At 41.9% G+C, this 19,874-nt stretch overlaps 2 protein-coding genes across 2 annotated transcripts in view; one reads left to right on the plus strand and one right to left on the minus strand.

Moving 5' to 3' along the window:
• Positions 1-638: 638 nt before the first annotated feature.
• Positions 639-8,542, plus strand: c14h7orf57 (chromosome 14 C7orf57 homolog). Its single transcript, XM_036545471.1, has 8 exons — positions 639-707; positions 1,114-1,196; positions 1,626-1,799; positions 2,149-2,245; positions 3,254-3,407; positions 4,481-4,566; positions 7,093-7,190; positions 7,683-8,542. The coding sequence occupies exons 2-8, from the start codon at positions 1,160-1,162 to the stop codon at positions 7,733-7,735; spliced, it is 699 nt and encodes a 232-aa protein (XP_036401364.1). The 5' UTR covers positions 639-707; positions 1,114-1,159; the 3' UTR covers positions 7,736-8,542.
• Positions 8,543-11,671: 3,129 nt separating this feature from the next.
• The window catches only part of LOC118788753 (coiled-coil domain-containing protein 148-like), a 29,402-nt gene continuing 21,199 nt past the window's right edge, over positions 11,672-19,874 (minus strand). Inside the window, exons 10-14 of the mRNA XM_036544787.1 lie at positions 16,106-16,246; positions 14,150-14,268; positions 13,533-13,650; positions 13,041-13,175; positions 11,672-11,818 (exon numbers count right to left, since the gene is read on the minus strand). Of these exons, the coding sequence (XP_036400680.1) occupies positions 11,672-11,818; positions 13,041-13,175; positions 13,533-13,650; positions 14,150-14,268; positions 16,106-16,246 (660 nt within the window). The remainder of the gene's footprint in view (positions 11,819-13,040; positions 13,176-13,532; positions 13,651-14,149; positions 14,269-16,105; positions 16,247-19,874) is intronic.

Consider the following 19,874-nt stretch of genomic DNA (forward strand, 5'->3'; position numbering starts at 1 on the left):
TAGACTGTTGTGTCCAGTGAATAGTCAAATAAACTTGGTTTGGTGGTGTGTGACTGTGATCATTGTAATTTTGAGCCCAGGTGTCATTGTGATCAGTCACCTCCCAATACTGGGAACCAGCGGAACACACAACCTGTGCAAACTCACCTGATCCTCAAATACATAATACAGAAACTAACCCGTGTCTCTGATAAGCACAAGATGGCAGCAGATTTCAGATTCCTTTCACAGATCATTAGATCACAGAGAGAAACACCTCAGATACAGACAGGGAATTCACCTGCTCCATCACAGTTACAGTTCTTTCAAGAACAAAATGCATCTAATACCCTACCATCTTCTTTAAGACTACTTTAAATAAGTGTTGCGCTATTTCCAGGGTAAAAAAAAAGAGACGCACTCACGGTACACAGTGTACACGTTGGAAAGTGCTGAATAATGGAAACGTATTTGCCTTGTTAATAACAACTGTTTTTGTCTCTGAAATCACGGCAGTCCACTGAAATCCACATTATACAGTTATTTTTAATGCTAAAGTTATCCAAACGGGAGCACAATAGATGCCCCGCGTACTTTGTCTGCCTCGCTGATCCGGCTGTCGCGAGGGTGGGCTTCCCGCGGTTCCGATCTCGTCTCCATGGCTACGAACCTGCTGTCCCGCGCGCTCCCGGAAACACTCGCCGTATTGAGACACTGAACGTCGAAAGGTAGCTAGCAGGCTGGGCAGCTTGAAAATATTTTCAAAAACTGACTGTTCTTTACAGAAAATTTTAAAACTTAATTTGAAGATCACTGTAGCAAACGATTTAGTAAATGTAACGTAATAGACGAAATGGTAGTTAGCTGGCTTGGTGGCTAATAGTAATACCGGCGGCCTTCAGCATCGCTTTGTTAGGGAGCTATTATTAGCCAACAGCGACCTCGCAAGCTATTGCTAGTTGGCTACTCAGTTAGCCAGCGACCTTTGATTTTTGATAGTTAATGTGCTAACATTAGCTAGATATCTCTATTTCGTTGTTGTACATTTTCTGTTATGAGTTATAACGTTAACTAACATGGGAAAACGTAGCTGTCACATACTTTATCTCCGTTGTAACACTATTTTCATTGCAGGACGTATTGAATAGCTGTGAAGCGAATTAAATAACGTTAAACAGACATGAGTACCGAAGCAGATCATCGACGACGAAAACCTGGTAAGTGATGTGCATGTTTTAACGGAGGATTCTTTTTATCTGTTTAGCTGATTAGGTGGTGTCTATGATGACTAATATTAGCTAATGAGGTGTTATATCAAAAGTATCCGGCCAGCGGCATTTCACCTTCCGTAATGATGGGGGGGGGGGATGATAGGAGCTCGCTAACCGGCGTTACAGATGTTGCCAGTTAACTAGAATTAAGGTTAACTCGAACCTGCATCTAGTAATTTGACTATATAGCAAACTAAGATTGACCACTAAATTTACAGATAAACGTCACCTAGCCAGCTAGCTAACGAAACTAGCCGATGGTTAGCCAGCTAGCTGGAATAATGAAAGGCCTTTGACAGCCGATGGCGAATCGGTGGACCGTGATGTCCGTCCTGAGCTATGGCTGAGGATAGCGTGTATCCTCTTTATCCCCAGGCTCGATAACTAATAACACGACCAACGTGAACAGAGAGGGCCCGACCTCGCAGATCCCCGGCCTGTCGAACAGCGCCGACGCCGCGCCGCTGGAGAGGACCCGCGGCCGGCGCGTCGGCATCTTCGAGACCGACTCCGACTATGTCAAACTCGCCAAGCAAGGGGGGCAGAAAGGTAGGCTGCAGCTTCCGCGGTGGCTTTCTAAGGAAATGCATTTCGGTTGATTTGGCAGAGGTGGGAACGATAACATGTTTTGCAAATCGGAAGATGTATGACAGATCGTATGCTGTAAGATGGATATGTAGATCCTTTGTTCATTTTATTAGGGGGGTCTTTTTTTCCAAGCAAACCTTGCGAGGGAGGGGCTTTCAGTCACATACACCTGATGTGGAGTGAGACCCCTGTCTTTAGTGCTTGCTGTAGTCTGCAAAATGAGAACTGTGCGGACAAAAGGATTGGGAACGCTAGATTGAATGGAGTATCATTTGTGTAATTTACGCGTCTGTGTGTGATTTTACCGTAGGTTTATTGTGGCATGAAGAGACCAATGTAGAAACCAAACCCAATGCACAATATAAGCCACCCGACTGGTTCTCTCTCACCGAATCCCAGGAAAAGTGGTAAGAACATACCTTAAAAGCAGCATCTGAGAGGGTGTGCATGTCCCACACCTGACCTGTCCTAGAGATAATGTCGTTTGTCTGCTCTGTTGTGCTTCAGGTTTCTTCTATGTGTCCTGTGGTTTCAGCGTGGAAATTGTGTGAGGTGGTATTTGCATGAGTTATAGATAACGCTTATTTAAGCATTATAATATTTTAGCTGTTACGTTCTTCCAAACAATCTGAACATTGGCATTAGGTCTTTGAAATTCAACAGAGACTTGATTTTCAGCATTTATTTCACACATTCCAAATATTTCCAGTTTCAAGGGTTTTGTGTCCCAGTATTAATGTCTGTTAATTGTGATCTTGTTTTGCCTGCCTTTTGATAAAATTATGACAGCCAGAAGTAAAGAATAATGGTGTTTTTCATAATGTATTACGATATCTAGGAGGCACACGTTCTCAAAAGTGCTGTGTTCAGTGTTACATGTTTATTTCAGTGCTCACCTTTAAAAAGACAAATGTAAAATGCATGTTTGTGTCCTGTTCTAGAGGGACTAGCCGTGCCATAGCAGCAATAATTAAATGCAGCTTTCAGGACAAAAAGACATCAGTTTACAACCCAGGGATTGTAGACTTAATTGGGTCTGATGTGCTTTTTATTGATTGCTTATGGCCATGGAAAAACATCTGCAGTCATCAGAAACATAATATTTTTACTTTTTTAAAAAGAATCTATGTAATGCAGTTGCATTGCATTGTGATTTTAACTCCAGGGCCAGGGAGCACACTAATTAACAGCTCTTTTCCAATATTCAGACAGAGCTTTAAGCTCTATTAAGGGCTAATGCTGAATAGGAACCCTGAAAGGGTTCATTGTGAGGGTGTGCACTTCAATGCTGCAATTACAGGTTTCACGTAGCCTGTTTCAAGCACTGTGCTGTATTTCAGAGCTGGTGTTGTAAGAGGGAAGCACTATGAAGGCAATGCGGTGTAGGGAAAATTACTATGGTTTTCTGCTTTCAGCCCTACTAAAAGAACAACCCCTGATAACATGACTTCTGAAGAACAGGAAAGCCCGTCTAAGGGGTCCGCAGTGTGGCCAAACGCTCCTTTCGGGAGTGATAATAAGTCTACTTGGGAGCGGGAAGCTGATAGCTTAACTTCTGGTAAAGAGAAGGTGAATGGAAAACCAAGACCATCGGTGCACCCCTTACACCGTTTCTCATTTCACCATGGTTATTTTGTTTTTTACATTTTTTCCCGCATGGGTGTCCTCCATAATCTCATGGATTGTATCCACCTTTTGGGGTGGAGATGTCTTATTTCCATTTTTGTAATCATTATTTCGTAGTCTTTGGTCAGTTCAGAGATTCCTCCATCTTTTTCCTTTTTCTTTTCATATATTTTTTGGAAATTATACCCTGCCTTGATTTTTGATTTAACCAAGCATTTTCTTTTTGTCTCCGTTTGCAATTTGGACATTTTTTGGCGGGGTTTGAAGGTTCTTTTTAATTTAATCTGGCCATATTTCACTGAATGTTTAGTGCTGTTTCATCTCCGCGTTGTTCTTCATGCCATATAATTCATGCCTGCGACACTTTTGTCACAATTTGGAAATGTTCAAAGCACAACTTTGCCAGGTGCAGTGACAAAACAAACCAACTGAGCTTGTAGAGTTTTTTTTTTATAGCAGAAGAGATTTGAGTTAATTTGTATGCTCTTGGGGAGAAATCCTGAGATTGAAGGTTAGAGGGAGACAGTCATGAATCCATGTGATTATGATAAATGAAAATGAGTTTAGGTTTAAGGACTAATACATCACTGTACTTCAGGGGTTAAATAATGACTTTACCGGTCTGACAATTTATTTCTTAAATTATATTTACCCATGCTTTTAAATGTCTCACAAAATTGTTTGAATGCAGACTGACCATTATTAGATTAATTACCTAAATACGACAAGTATATATGACAAATACGACAAGTCAAATATGAATAGTTATATATTTTTTGCTTAGTTTGCAGTTAATATCTGGTATTGTATATGGAATGATTATCAGATGCTGGAAATACCGTGAAGACTGTTACTTTATGATTTCAAATTAATTAAGATATGGAAATTTAATCCAGCAAGGGGATACCACACATTTTGGTTATCTTGTCTAGTGTGCTATTCATTTACACCTCTCTGGCTTGTAGAGCTGTGAAAAGTTACACTTCGTTGCTTATTGGAGATTTTTTTAATTGCAGAAGACAAAAGCCAACCATGTGGCCAACCAAATGCAGAAGATGTCTTTGTCCTCAGGAAATCAGGAGGCAAGCAAGTACAAGAGAACGTGAGTGCTGCATGCCACATGCCTTTGTAGTTTTCACCACTAGATGGCAGTCTTAATGTGTTAATGGTGTACTGTTTAGCATATTTTTGCCCTGGTCATGCATTTGTTGTGCAAGCTGAATGTGTTCTCATCAATCATGTTTTATCAACTTACGGAAGAAGTTTTGGCTGAAAGTTTGTTGTGTGGATCATTGCAAGTGCTCCCCCTCGCCATCTTTGTTCTGAATGCAGGTCACATAAGTATCCTGTCTCAGGACGCTGGCGGTGTGGGCAGCCATTAATCAGTATTCATTGTCCTGGTGTTGACTGAAGATATGTGTATTCAAATGGATGCGTGTCTCACAGTTAGGCCAGCCTTCAGGCATATGTTTTCAGTCAGGATGCAAAGTAGATGGAATTTGCGAGTAAGTTACAGTTGCGGCATTTAGTAAACCAAGTTTGAACACAGGTGACAGCTTTTTTCAAGGGGTTTTAGGAAGACGCATTCATGTTTCCCCAGCTGCCTCAGAAACTAAAAACTACAATATAACTATAGTCAGTATCCTCTCTGTATGATTGTTAATGTCTACTACAACCCTGTTATTGCATAGGTCTGTCCAGCAGGACGTGGTAACTTTGCACAAGCATTAGGTGTGTTCACCAAGTTTAAGAAGCAGTCGTCCGTAACGTGGCCACTGCAAATCTGGCGGAAGCTGCAGTGCTGAGATGTCACTGTGCTCCCTTTCCTCTCGGTCTGTCATACAACCAGCACAGACATCTTTACTTAAATTTCATCTGTGATAATATCATCAGAGAGAGAGCGCTCCTGAGGCCAGGGACCGGGAAGGAGAGCCCTCATCTGGCCTCTCTAAAAAACTGATAGCTAATTGTTCAGTGGTAATGTATGATAATTGCTATAACTGTTAAAAGTTTAAGGGAGGGACCTCTTTTTCTTAATCAAATTTAAGTCAATTGCCAAACCAATTGCTGATCTACCTCAATCTAATTCATTTCAATCCGGTTAATTGTCGTAATTGCCATTGTAATGTTGTAATTGTTTCCTGGATCACGGCTATTAAAAAGCCCCACCTGTGCAGTCAGCAGGCCTTAAATACAGCTGTGTGGCTGCAGAGCAGAGCCACGTTTTGATTATGTGGTTTGCTGTGACTCTGTGCCCTTGCTGGTTTTTTGTTTAGTATTTATTCAAGGAGATGATTTTTTTTTCTTTTTGTAAATTTTGCTCCTTCTGTGTTTGTGAGAAGCATTGGCCAGCTTCATCACAGGGAGCTCTTTGAAGAGCTCATTACTCAGACAGCGGCAGGGGAGGGGGTCTTCTGTCTCTTATAAGCATGCTTTCTTTTCTCACCCATTTCACTGCTTGCTTAAATGCTATGACCAACAATTGCTGTCCTGCTGAAGATAAAAGATTTGAACCACTACCCTGCTGTTGGAATTATGAACATATTTAACATTGATTTCATTTTATTGAATTGAGTCTTGTATACAATGGACGAGAGTGATCAAGGTCTGCAATGAGAGAAACCTCACAGTCAGCTCAGTGCTGTAACTATCTGGCTTTGGCTCATATCTTTCCCTTGTGAAGAAACTAGAATTAAATGTGCTTTTATTTTTTTTACGTTTCCTTTCCCAGATTTGCTCTTGGGTAGATCTTAAGCAAAGAATGTTTAATTTGGACCACAAATGTAACAACAGGACTTCAAATGTATATCCCCAAAGACATCAAAATCCTTTTGAAACCAAATATTGACTCTACGATGAAAAATGCCTTGCTCCACAGTATCACAGTTAGACTCTGTGTTTATTTGCTCTGTATGCTGTTTGCTCTGTAATCCTTTGTTGTCCTGTAATGCAGTCCTGCTTTTTCAGTGTTTCTGGTCTCTCAGTGGTTTTGCCCTCATGAGTGTCACTGTGCCTGCTCTGTGTGCAGTGCCGGGGTTTGATGGCAGAGTCCCTCTGGAGGATTCTAGCTGATTAAATACACAGCTGTGTGCTTTTTACCCACCATCTCTCAACAAGAGAATGACTTGTTTTTTGTCATTTTTGTTGTTGTTGCAGAGTTTTCTATTTAGTCCAAATTAAACCCTGATGGCAAAAAGTTAATTATAGCCAGATGGCATTTATCAGTTATGGGTATAATCTCTTAAGCCTGAGGACTGGATGTCTTGCTTGGGACTAGCGGGTGTGGCTCTCCTTGTCTTGGATTTCTCAAAGTTGTTACAGAAAGTTTTTAATCACTAGGGAGGCTACACACTCTGAAGGCTGCCTTGGTTTACGTACGGAAGACCAGTTTCTTTAACTGAAGAGCTCCTTCAATGGAAATTAAGGTTTAAAATGCAGGGATAAAACTTTCAGTGTAAAGTATAGATGTTACCATCCATCTTGGTTAATGTGCAGTATTTCTGTTGGTACTTTCTGATTTGGTTTTCATACAGGAGTAAATAATTTTCCTGACATGGTTTGATGTTTACTGACAGTGAGTCAGCAACAGATGGCATTAGTATCATTGTTGCTTCGCTTGTCATCGCAGGTCCTATGAGAAGAAGCCAGCCCCTGTCAGCATGTCGAAGTTGCTGAGCTTTGGCTATGCAGAGGACGAAAAGAAGTCTCCCGATGATGACGAATCAAGTAAGATGATGCCATGTGACACCGCCCAGGGATCTCCACACACTGGGCAGATTATGTTATGTGGAATTTGCACAGTCTTACGTGTTTGATTATGCAGTCAGATGGAAAGCCTCTGTTGTGTAACTTTTGCCATGAAGTCCTTTTCCCATCCTTTCAGTGAGACATGATGCTTTCAGTCAGATCTGGGCCTGGTGTTATTGTCTATTGCTGTATATGGGCGGACTAAAAATTCATTGATTTTGTGTGTGTGTCCGTGTGTCCGTGTGTCTGCGTGCGTGCGCGTGCGTGCGTGTGTGTGTGCGTGCGCGTGTGTGTCCGTGTGTGTGTGTGTGTGTGTGTGTCCGTGTGTGTGTGTGTGTGCGCGCGCGTGTGTGTCCGTGTGTGTGTGTGCGTGCGCGTGCGTGCGTGTGTGTGCGCGTGTGTGTCCGTGTGTGTGTGTGTGTGTGTGTGTGTGTGTGTGTGTGTGTGTGTGTGTGTGTGTGCGCGCTACAGGTGTAACGTCTGAGCCGGCGAGCTCCATCTGTCCTGAAGATGAGCTGGAGTAGAGAGGACGGCAGGCTGAGCTGCCCCTCGCCACGCGCTTGCTCTCCCGCGGCAGTGTATTCATTCCTCCTCCACCCGGAGTCCCTCCGAGGGTTTTTACATTCGCGTTCACTCAGTTATTTATGTAAATTTGCTGCGTTTTATTAGTGTTTGATGTATATTTTTTACATATTCTCATCGTCAAGTACGGACACTCATGAGTGCTTTTGTATTTGTATGAATATTCTCAGATGTATTTTTAGACATAGCCTGGCTGTCATGTATGAGTCACCACACCACATAATAACATTTTTTTTTTCCACCAAAACTGGCTTAAATGAACAACACAAGGGCTTGTTCTCAACCTGTTGCTTGTGCACCGAATCTTGGAAAGCAAAGTTGCACCTCCTGCGTTTAGCTGTGGGATGTTAAAATGAGATCAAACCTGATGAAGCCGCCTGCTGGCGCCCGGGAGGTTTCCCTTCATGCACTGCGAAAGAACACAAGGCCTGACTGTTTAAAATAGAGCTGAAATGAGATGCAAAACAACTCACGCTTTTTTCAACCTGAAGCCAGTTCCACACTCAGTCTGCAGAGCTGTACAGCCTATTGGTGCATGATGGTGAATTTAGTGTTTTGTGATATTTCAGGAACAACGTTTGTCTGATTGTCCATTTTAGTTCCATTCCATTAGTGTGACTGTTAATGACTTGTTCCCTCGTCATTTTGATATTGTTTGGTATAAAAATTTATTGACTGGGGACGCTTTTTGTAAAAAGCGTTCTTAGGAAAAAAATATACATGGCACTGCATTCTGTATGGTCTTCCTTGGTTTGAACCTCCAGTGAAGTTTACATTTGTTGTTGATTGAAATATCTCAAACAATAAACTTGCATGTGCATGTGATCGTTGTGGTTTCTCTTTGTGTTTAATTTTTTCTGATGAATTATGACGTCTCCAGTCAGACAATCCTGAGTGTCCTGAATCTTGAGTGTGTTTTATCAAAGAAAAAAAAATTGGAGAAGGTGTTTGTGCACACCCAATATATGAATCAGCCTTGGGCAATTTACTCTGGCATATGCTTGATGCACCACAAGTGCTTTTTCTAGTTTGCAATTTCAGTTTTGTTACTCTCCGGTACCAAAGCGATATGCATATTAAATGATGATTGTAAAGTGCTGAATATTTTTCAGAAACAGTCATAAATTTGGTGCCTCTGGTGTTCAACATATTAACAGAACTGTCAAATCTAGAAGAGACCACGGTGTAATGGATGAATTGGAAGTGAGACGATGACAGCTCATACATAAAGTTTGATTGGTGTGTTTTATGTTGATGCTTTTGTGAAAATACAACCTGTGCATTTATAGTGGCAACTGTTGAACAGGACCCTGTGTCAGAGTGCTAAATTGGGTGTTAAATTCTGCATAACCTAAAGCAGAAGGTATTTATGTCACGTGCATTTTTTCACATCTCAAACGATGGCACTGATGTCCAGTTTATACATCGTAATGAGGTCAAACTGGAAAAACTGGTGTCCATGCTGCCAAGTGAATGCCACCCACCTGAGGGCTGGGTTACAGCTGACTCACCCAATGTACTGGCTGAGTCCGAATGATCACCACCTCCCACTGCAGAAAGCCTAGTGCAGGATGAGCAGAAGCATGACTTTATACTGTGAGCTTGTAAAAGCTGACATAGTGGCAGGAGTCCATCACAATGCAAGACGGACAGTCCAGACTCTACATTGCTCTCCACAAATGTTCTAAACACAGGGCAAAGGTTCTGAGCTACAATAAGCCTGTGGTCTGTGATTGATCTTTCAGTAACTTAATCTAAGGAAGGTCTAAGCTACACAGCATGGCAAAAGAGAATACTGATTTTATGACCTCAAGGACATATGCTGTGGAGAACAGTACACAGATTCAGTGGAACAAAAAAATTGCTACACTAAATTTTTTGTATTAAAACACAATACCTATTTTACTTAATGCCATGGTGAAGATAAAACAAAATCAAGCATTTTTTTTCATTTACTGTGGTTAAAGGGGTATTCATCATGAACATATTTCTTGATATAACCAAAATAATACCTCAGAGAAGATCTTCCTTTGTTGAATGACTCTACGTTCAGATTGGTTTCACAACTCTGGGAATGAAGGCCCACACAATCATAAAAATAATATTGCATGATGCTCGTGGGTAGGCCACTGCTGTTGTACTCTTGGGCAAGATACTTAGTTTGACTTACCTTAGTACATGGATAACATGTAGAAATGGTTTATGTTGCACTGGATGACAGCACCTGCTACAGAAATGTAATGTGGGTTCCCCTCTCCACAGCAGTGGCAGAGTGATAACTGCTTTGTCTTTCTCATGATAATGATGCCACTCGTCTCTGTGTGGTTTAGGAACTCCCACCTGGATTTGAGATGCACATTTAACATCTGTGTAAACACATGTGGGTCAATTTTAGCAGTTTCTCAATGACTGACTGTGTGAACCACATAATTATTGTTTATGGAATATATATGAGATTATGTAAAAGTAAACTGGTTAGATTTTCTTTCTTTATGAATTGCATTGGTAAGATTTTCACAGGGTTTTTACAACATCGCAGTCAGATTAAAAAAAAAAAAAACATGTTATGACAAAATCCTTCGAGAAGTGTGTATTATGCCCTTTGTGGTCCTCTGAGTCTCTTCTGAAGAGGATTGCTCCTAAATGTGTCAAGGCTGGAAACTGCCACAGTGGAATTTTGAAATGGAGCAATAATAACTATATTTGAAGTCTTGAATAAATCTCTTATAAGCCAGAGGATGTGAGAAGTCTGATAAAAGATGACAGAACTTCAGACCTGCAGGGACTCTGCTGGTGCCATGGGTAGCCTCAGAGCGGGGCATTAACACTCTTGCTTGTGTAGTGGTATAGACAGTTGGCAATCATCCTGTAGCTCTAAGACCTATATATTATTATTTAATATTGATATTATTTAATATTAATATTTAATTTTATTATGTAAGGTTATACATGGTGAATTACACTTTACTTTTTCCCATTGATGAAAAAAACCAAACTTACATTTACTGCATAAGCGTGAAGGATTACTAGGCCCTAAAGGCTTACCCACGCTGAGAAAAGATGTGCAATACATGCTGAGATCAAGCATTTGTTTCTGTCTTATGTCTGATTTATTGATTTACTGTGATTATATAAATTGTGTCACGCTGGGGTATATTCCTGGACTCTTATTTGTATTGAGACTTATCTTTCATTGAGGGATGGGTGGTGTTGTATTAATTTTAATTTCCTTCTTTTCCTGGATTTGTTTTTTATGGGATATTTCTGTTATGACTTTGAGGACTTATTTCCCATTCATTTTCCTCCATTCTCTTCTCACTTGTACAAGCAAGAGATAGAGCTCTAGAGAAAGGAGTGTGTGTTTTACTGGTGTGGTGGGTAGCTGGGATTATCACTTTAATAAAATGTACAGCTAGACCAGCTGGACCAGAAAAAGCCTTTAACCTGAATACACAGACCTGGGCAAAACTCTGCTATTGCATGTTAGATTTTGTTCTCTGAAAATACACTTTCATTTTGTAGCAAAGTAATGTCTCCAAATGTCAACAGCAAGGTTTTCTGCCTTTTTACATTTAAACAACTACCTCCACAGTGCTAATCTTTTTTAAAATGAAAATAAAAGTAAATATAGGAAAAAAACCTGACTTCCTTTATTTAGAAATGTAATAAATTGCAACAATTCAGAAGGTTTTCATAACTAGATTTGTAACACTGATATTAAAAGTCATGATGTGTTTGTTTTTTGCTTTACTGACATTCAAATGTACATTATTCATTTGGCAGATGCTCTAATGAAGACTGACTCAAAGCAAAGGTACATAGGCGCATAAGCAAAGATGCAGGTAACAGGAGCAGTCAGAAGGGTGCTCTTGTCCCTGTTAAGACTTGAAGACGGTGGACTCTGTGTCACGCCTGGGCTGTCTCGGGGGACGGACGCCGGACAGAACCGCCTGTGCGTACAGTGTGTCATGGAGACCCGCTTCCCGGAGAGCCTGCTCGATCCGGACTCTCGGATCCGACACGATCTGGACAACAGACGAGTAAATGAGTCTTCGTTGCGCTTTATATCAGTAGACATTGCGGTTTAAGATTTAACAGGTCAGTAGACTGACAATCTGAGAGCAGAGGAAATGTGCATTTTAGTTGAGAAACATAAAAGACCAACCAGAAAAAACTAGTCAGGGACACCAAGCTGAAACTTGCCGTAAATCACAAAGCATCATGTTTATAGAGAGTCAGTCCTTCTATTAGATAAACCAGCTGTGTCATTCCCCCTCTATTCTGTTCATCACCATCCTGTTTTCCTTTTAGTTTTGCAACACAGTGCTAGACAAGTGCTAGACAAGATTAGATTAGTGGTTATCGGAACCAAAATAAAGATGGAAGTGCCATCATTTTTAGGGAAACCTTAACTGAACTTGACAGCAACAATATTGCTAATGTGCTGAGAATAGCAGTCCATCCTAGCTGTCCATCCTTAATGTGGCACAAGTCCCTCCAATCCTTCTGATTCAGTAACTAACAAGATATGCCAACCAGAAAATGCTGTAACTAATATACATTGTCTTTCTGCTGAAAAAATTCTGTTATCATTACAGGTGAGTTAGGCAGGTAGTAGTCCCAACCTTTAGCAAAATATATCCAAGAGCATTTGATTCTTTTAATTAAACTAAAAAGAAAACATTTAGGACCCCCCCCCCCCCCCGCCACCACACACACACACACACACACACACACACACACACACACACACATACACACGCATGCATGCAAAGTGTGCTGATGATGTAAATGCAATCAGCTCCTCTGGCTGCAGCCCGGGGACCTGATGCAGCAGCAGCTATATTGTGTGAAACACAGACTTAACAGCAATTCAGCACTTCTCAGATGGACTCCTATGCGATAAAGTTAATGACTGACCTAAATCAAGAGATTATTTGGTTCATTTTGCCGCAAAGGGAGAAGCACGTGTTTGAAAATAAACATTGAAAAATGCTTGAAAAAAGATTTTTTTTTTTTTAATCCCAGTGAAAAAGTCCCCTGGTGAGTTAGGAAGGTTACACCCTAAACAAATGTAGTTACATTTTTACCATAGTCTCCTGGAGATTGAGATAACTAATAACTTACCTTGACCTATTTACAACAAAATAAGCAGAAAGTGAACCGATTGATTATATTCCAATCTAGGCTGCTGCACAAGCAATAGAGGAACGTCACCAAACAGTCTGACTGTGGAATCTGTCTCACCTGTCTGTCTGTGAATGTGTAGAGATGGTGCAGAGGCTTTTGAAGAACGAACTCTTCTCCAGTCTGCTGTCGGCTCCTCCAGGCCTTCGTCTCTCCCATCATCCTCCCTGGGTCTGCCTCTGCTTCCACTGCCACCTGAGAGAGGTGAGAAAGACCGTGTCAGCCGTGAGACTTGAAGGGCCAGCCACACAGTGGCATGCCTATTCTCCACCACCAGGTGGCAGTAACACTACAAATTCTCTGTGCAAGTAGACAGCTTTAGAAGAATCTGATTGTGATGCTGATGATCTACAGCATAATGATGAAGTTAACAATGTCAGAGACTATTACTGCAATTACTATTATTACAACTGTTACTATGACTACAACAACAATTTCTATCGCGGACATTATTGAAGGTTGAAATGAAGATTACAGTGGTAGACCTGATCTGTTCAGTCAGAGTGACTTGTCTCTGTCCTCTGGGGGATTAGCACTGTTGAAATGCAGTACCTGGTTCCTGAGAGCCTCCAGCCGACCCACCCTCTCCTTCTCCTCCTTCAGTCTGAGGAGCGCTCGTGCCTCCCTCTCCTCCCTGTGCTGCTGTAGGAGCATCTCCCGAAATTGCACCCTGTGGAGATGGTGGGGGGAGAACAGATCAGGCTGTCCTTTCCAAATCTCCACCCACAGTCCAGACAAACCTACCCCTCCGCACAGTGACACTGTGCTGCTGATGCAGGGGGTGGCTTTACCTATTTCAGGAACTCAGTGCGTGCGTTCTGTGTCTGGGTGCATTCACTCAGAACTGAAGTCTTATCGTCCCCAGTCCCCTCTGGTTTTTAACGTGAAATGTGGTGTGCTTTGATATGTGAATCAGAAAAACCCAAACATATCTGCTTCCACTGAGTGCCAGCTCGTTTTCCATCACTGCAGGTGACTGGGCTCCTGTCTGTCGTTTCAGCCAGCCTTCCGATTCAGTTTCAACATCTCACACCCTTTCCCCACCCAGCCCGGGAATAGGCAGTTTGACGTGCACCACTAGAGAAACGTACATAAGCCACAGGTTGTAGGTTGTTCTTGCAGGGGCGTAAGGCTATGAGACTAACCGCTTCTCAGAAGCGTAGACTCACCTCTCTTTCTCTCGTCTTGCTTGCTCAGCCATGAGTGTCCCCAGTTCTTCCATTCGCTGCTGATCCCTCCTCTCCAGCTCCTCCCTCTTCCTCCGTTTCTCCGAGTGGAACTGCTTCACCTGTAAGAAGACGTGTCACCGCATAAGGCACTGCGGGGTGCAGCGGATTACAGGCCTTTCCCATGGGGTCTCAGTATTAAAATGTGCATCTGCCTGCACCCTGATTGCAGGCGCTGGGACGTGCGCGATTCCCAAGCACATCGGAAGCGCTTGACTGATGGCCCTTTCCTGGAGAGGTGGCTTTGCAAATACACCCTGGAGCAGTGAGGAGTCTGCTTTCCTCTCTACATTCAATTCCCCAAAACTCACCCACTGCTGTTACAATTCTGAAAAGTATGATTTTGCTGTGATTCCTCTGTTTTATGGGGGGGGGGTGCATTTCTATTGTTCAACAAAACAAGCAATCTGCCTTCGATGAGCTGCTTGCTAGCGGGACTTATGTGATTCTGAGAGAGGTATTTGCACGCTAAGAACTGTAGCTCAATATGGAAATGACATCACATATCTCCAGGGTGGCGAGTGGGTAGCATTTAACCAATTAAATCATCAATTAATCCCACTGGTATTTGTTGAATGTAAGTGATACATCAGACGCTGAGCGCTGCGTGTTAATAGCAAGGCAAGCAGACACATCTTTATTGCATTAGTATAAAAAGTGTTCAGTGCGGCGCTTGGTGTGAGACAGAACCGGGCTCAACTTTAGCGCAACGCCGTCCTATTGATTGTGACAGCGGCGGATCAGATGGAGCGGGGAAAATGGATCTGCTTGGAAATGAGATCATGTTTCACTGTCAACATGATTATTATTATATATAATCCATTTCAGCCCAAACACCGCCATTAATCTGCTCTCACCTGCCTTTTCCAAAGCTGCCCGCCGCAGCCCCCAGGAGGAACTTAATTAAAGAGCCCCGGAAAGCAAACCTGTCCTGCGCCATCTGTGAGGACACCGCGAGGGGCAGGGGGGTCCAAAATCACCGCATTCAATACAAACACGGGAGGGGCAAGGCATTAACACCCCCTCCCTCTTTACCCAGCGAAATTAACCATTAATCAAGTTAATTAATCCAGAAACGCATGAGTGTATCTCTCCTCTCCTTATACACATTTTTGAGCTGCTATATTCCTCTCTTTACACCTGATTATGGTCTCAGCCATCATGCCCACAGGGTCATACGATACTTCAGTTCTTTTTTGTTACTAATAATTTTGCATTTCACTGATGTCTGCTCTATAAATCATTTTCAGAGACAGGAATGGGAATAGCTTTTAATTGCAGGAAGACTCTACAAAGTCACAAAATGTTTTGAAACATGAGAAATAAAAATGGACTGGACTTTGGCTGGCACCACCCCCACAGACTTGATCGATGGTGTTAACCATAGGTTTACAATCACTAGATCGCGAATTTACTTTTCAGCAGAGATGGAATATAATACACTGCGGTGGCCATATTATTCATATGTGATGATATTCTATATCTGTGACAGATGCTGTTTTGATTTAACCACAGTGCCCACAGCATCTCCTTCTCTATAACCTCATTCACACCACACCATAAACTGCCTTTTACCCATCTAACTGCCACACTCGTATTCAATGTTCACAGAGTTCTAACAGGGTGTCCATCAGGGGTTTCACCGTGTGGCAGGGTATGAGGTGGCTTTGCTTGGTGCATTGTGAAAGGGGGACTACCTAACCACCAATTTTCTGGCATTTAAGTGGCATCAGGAAAGGGTAAACATGAAATGTTTGCTGCTATTTGGTGCGACTCGTGTATGCATCCACACCATATTGGACACAATGTTAAATGCCAGTCTGACAGAATATTGTGCCTGATCTGGTGACTCTACATCTGTGTCGACAGGGTGCTGTGACAGAGCTGAGGGGAAATTACTCTCTCTTTCTGCAGTGTCCTCTGGGCCTCGTCCCTCTCCTGCTTCCTCCTCAGCCTCTCCTCCTCTTCCTCCCGTCTCCTGGTTGCCATGGCTTCCTCCAACCTGGCCACCTTCTCCTGCTGGGCATGCCACTGCTGCAGCTGAGGGCAGAGAGGGGGGGCAGAGAGGGGGGGCGTCACCACCAGCTGCTGCCCGTCAGGCGGTCACCCATCCGCATTTTAACACACTAACACTAAATATTAAAACTAACACTAATGAACTGACACTGACTAATATTAAAACTAATACTAACACCAATATTAATACTAATACTAATACTAATAAACTTAATTTATGTAGTACTTCACAGGCATTGTACTTGAGATGCTTTGATAATGGAAAATAACACTGAAAGAGAAGAAGATATACAAAAGACAAATATAGCACTAACAGAGCATTGGAATGAGATTCAGAATTCCAGTAACACAATAATATGACTTTATTGTCCACAAATGTGGAAATTTGTCTTTGGCTCCACAGGTAGCCAAAGACAAATTAGCTTTGGCTCAACAAAGACAGGGAGAGTATAACAGGGCAGACACCTCTTCCCAGTCACAGGGAAATCACATTTGAATGGACACTCTAACATTTTAAAGCTCTCTCTGCTCTGCCAATTGAACTGAACATTATATTACATTTGCCTAGCAAATATTCTAATACAAAGTAATGTCTCAGGAAAAAAATATGAAACAAATGTCTGGAAATGGAGGCCTGTAGTGGAACAGACTGGAGAGAACAGAAAGTGTGACCAAAAAGTCAACAGAAAGATCCAAAGGAAACAGACAGAACGAGCCCCTATATCTACAAGAAGACGTATCTGGTCATGAACACAGACTCAGTATAATATTTAGTTTGCTTTCTACAACTCAAATGTTCCTAAGCTGTCCAAACCTGTTATCTAGAAAAGACTAGTTTTGAAACAGTTTTAATGACAGAAATCCACCTGAGGAATTCATCTTCACCTGCCCTACAGCCCACATTCTGCTTTTACATAAACTCATTAAAATTACCGGCTGAAGCCACTGGTATGAGACGTTTTCCCTGCCTTTCTGGCAAGGGGAAGCATCTTGTTATTTCACAGAAAGTTAGTCGTGAGATTACTTTTCTCTCAGTTAATGAGGTGCCACTGGAAATTGCAACAGGTTTTACAGACGCGTTACAGAATGTGCTCTGTTAAGGTTAGCAGCGCTGGACTGTGAAATGCTGGCCTCACACACATTTTAATTGCAACTGTAATTACCATGACATTGGAGGAGAGTGACCCCTGAGCTGTGTGTAGGCTAGAGGAAACAGTCTTTCTTAGACACAGTGCACCAAGTGCATTCTTCTTATAAGACTCACATCTATCCATTTGCTTTGTTTCTTATTTGATTTTTCTCTGAAGTTTGACTCTTTTTTTCCTCAAAATATTTTACACTCTGTGATTTCATATGCTAATTTAGGAGATATGAGATTCAGAACCCCGAAATTCTAAACTGCTTTTTTGCTTATTCTGTGCCGTTGCACTTGATTGAGAATTGTATTACACGTGAGCGAGCCTGAAATGGTTCTTATGAGTGGAGGATTGCAGGATTGTTATATGCAGAATATTTAAACAGTGTTCAGATAATAATTCTCATAAATGAAGGACACTGTAATACATCTTAATTCTCAGCATCTGAATTAGCTTGTTAGTACGTGAGATGTACTGAGATACATGGAAAACAAATGACCTAAGTAATCACATGACAATGAGACCAATTAAGAGTGTTGACAGTAGTCTGTGATCCATGAAAAAATCCACGGGGCCAGAATGATGTTTCTTATTAGAGTGTCAGATGGGCCAAGCTGCCAATCTGTTCATTTATACAGGGAAAATAAGCAGCCTCCAGCTATAAAAATGCACCACAGTATCTTATTCAGTTTGGATTATTATTATTAGTAGTAGTACTAGTAGTACTAGTAGTAGTAGTAGTAGCATTAATTTTATCATCATTCAGGGTGACTTAAATGCTTTATTTTGCATGCTATCTATTCATAGACCTGGACATTTTAAAGAAGATAGTGTCTTACTCAAGATTTCAAGTGTTCTATATGGCATTCAGTCTTACAATATTCAGACTGTAACACGACTTCCCTAACCCCTACCCTACATTGCCACTACTGCTAAATACATTTTTTTTACGCAAAAAAGGAGAGTATATATCATTGTGTCTACAAGGTATTGGTATGGAACAGAAGTGGACAGCTCTGGGATTAGCTGTGGACAGCTCTGGGATTGGCCCCATTCAGAATTTCCACTGTCAAAAGGAAAATCCATTATTCATTAATGTAAACATTCAATGGGGAAGAGACAGTGCATGTCCTTCAGAAATATGTATGTGTGAAAGAGCAGGAGGAATTAAACATCCAAAAACATTCAGCAATGAACTCTTCTTAAATGGTAAAAATAACAACACACTCACATATTTATTCTCATGCAAAAAGTTAAAGCAAGACAGTCAACACCGATAGAAAAAAAGTATGTTTTGATCAATACCTATTTCATCTCTGCTATTTCTCAAATTGACAGTCTTTCCACTGTGAGTTACATAACTAAGGTGAAGAATCACAGCTGAAGAGAGAGCCGTTTCTTGAAAGCCTGCTATAACCAGCTCACATAATTGCGCTATCCATCAAGCTCCACCCTGGCCCAGATAAGATAGCTCCTCTCCGCGGCTAGTGAAGAGAAACTGAGGAACTATGAGCGGAATGATCAACACAACCATCTCTCTGCATTTGTGTGTGTAAATCTGTATGTGTATGTGTGAGTGTCCATGTCCTCCACTGCTAGGAAAATGCTGTTTGATGCAGTATCTAAGAGTGAACTCTAGAAAGACTGTAAAGAAAAGCAACTCCCTGGGACCAAAGGGCTCACACTGTTGGTCCAAGTACGTTCTCTCCCATAGTTAGTGAAAACATTATCATAACGCAGTGTTTGAGTGAGTCTGTTTCCAGCTTATTTATGAAACGCCGGGCCAAAAGGCATCCTTGTGAAGAAGAAGACAAATGAGCCATTTGTTGGTACCGGACTGTCACCATTCGTCACGGCGCGTCTGTTTTCCCGGGATATGCAGAGCGCTTCCCGTTTATAACGTGCGGCGTTTTGAAAAAAAAAAAAAATGACAGCAGGCCTGAAATGTGCATCTGGCAGTGCCAGGGAGACGAAGCAGCAGCTGCCTCTTCCTATCAGCTACTTTCACTTCCCAGAAGCCACTGCTCCAGCGAGGTGTTCCGATGTCTGCTGTTGTTCCACTCTCCGCTATTACTCTGCTCATCGAGGGTCCATAATGGACTTATTTAATAGTAATAACCTCTACTTCATGATACACTACTGAGTCGATGAATGATTATACGTGACGCCCGTACGCACAGCCCTGTGGTAGCAGAAGGTCTCTCACACAGTGAGTGCTCTGTCTGTAGCTGTAAAACTGACAGTGACGTTGCTTTCATGGCAGAAGCTTTATTCCTGATATTGTATGGGATTCTCTGTAGTAACAGTTGGGAGTTGCATGGGTAAATAGGATGATGTCCTGTACAATGGATGTGTGGGCTGTATAGCTGGAGTTAAAGAGCCGGTTTGTAATTTGAGTACAATGCTAATTTCAGCTTTTCTGTCCTGGTCTTTGCTGCTGTTCTTGTTAACACAGTGACAGGTGTTGTATTGCTTATTAGGCTACATGATGTCTGCAGTTGTTTTTAGATCACGGT

The sequence above is a fragment of the Megalops cyprinoides genome, chromosome 14 (genome assembly GCF_013368585.1).
Source record: "Megalops cyprinoides isolate fMegCyp1 chromosome 14, fMegCyp1.pri, whole genome shotgun sequence".
In the NCBI taxonomy this organism is placed as follows: domain Eukaryota; kingdom Metazoa; phylum Chordata; class Actinopteri; order Elopiformes; family Megalopidae; genus Megalops; species Megalops cyprinoides.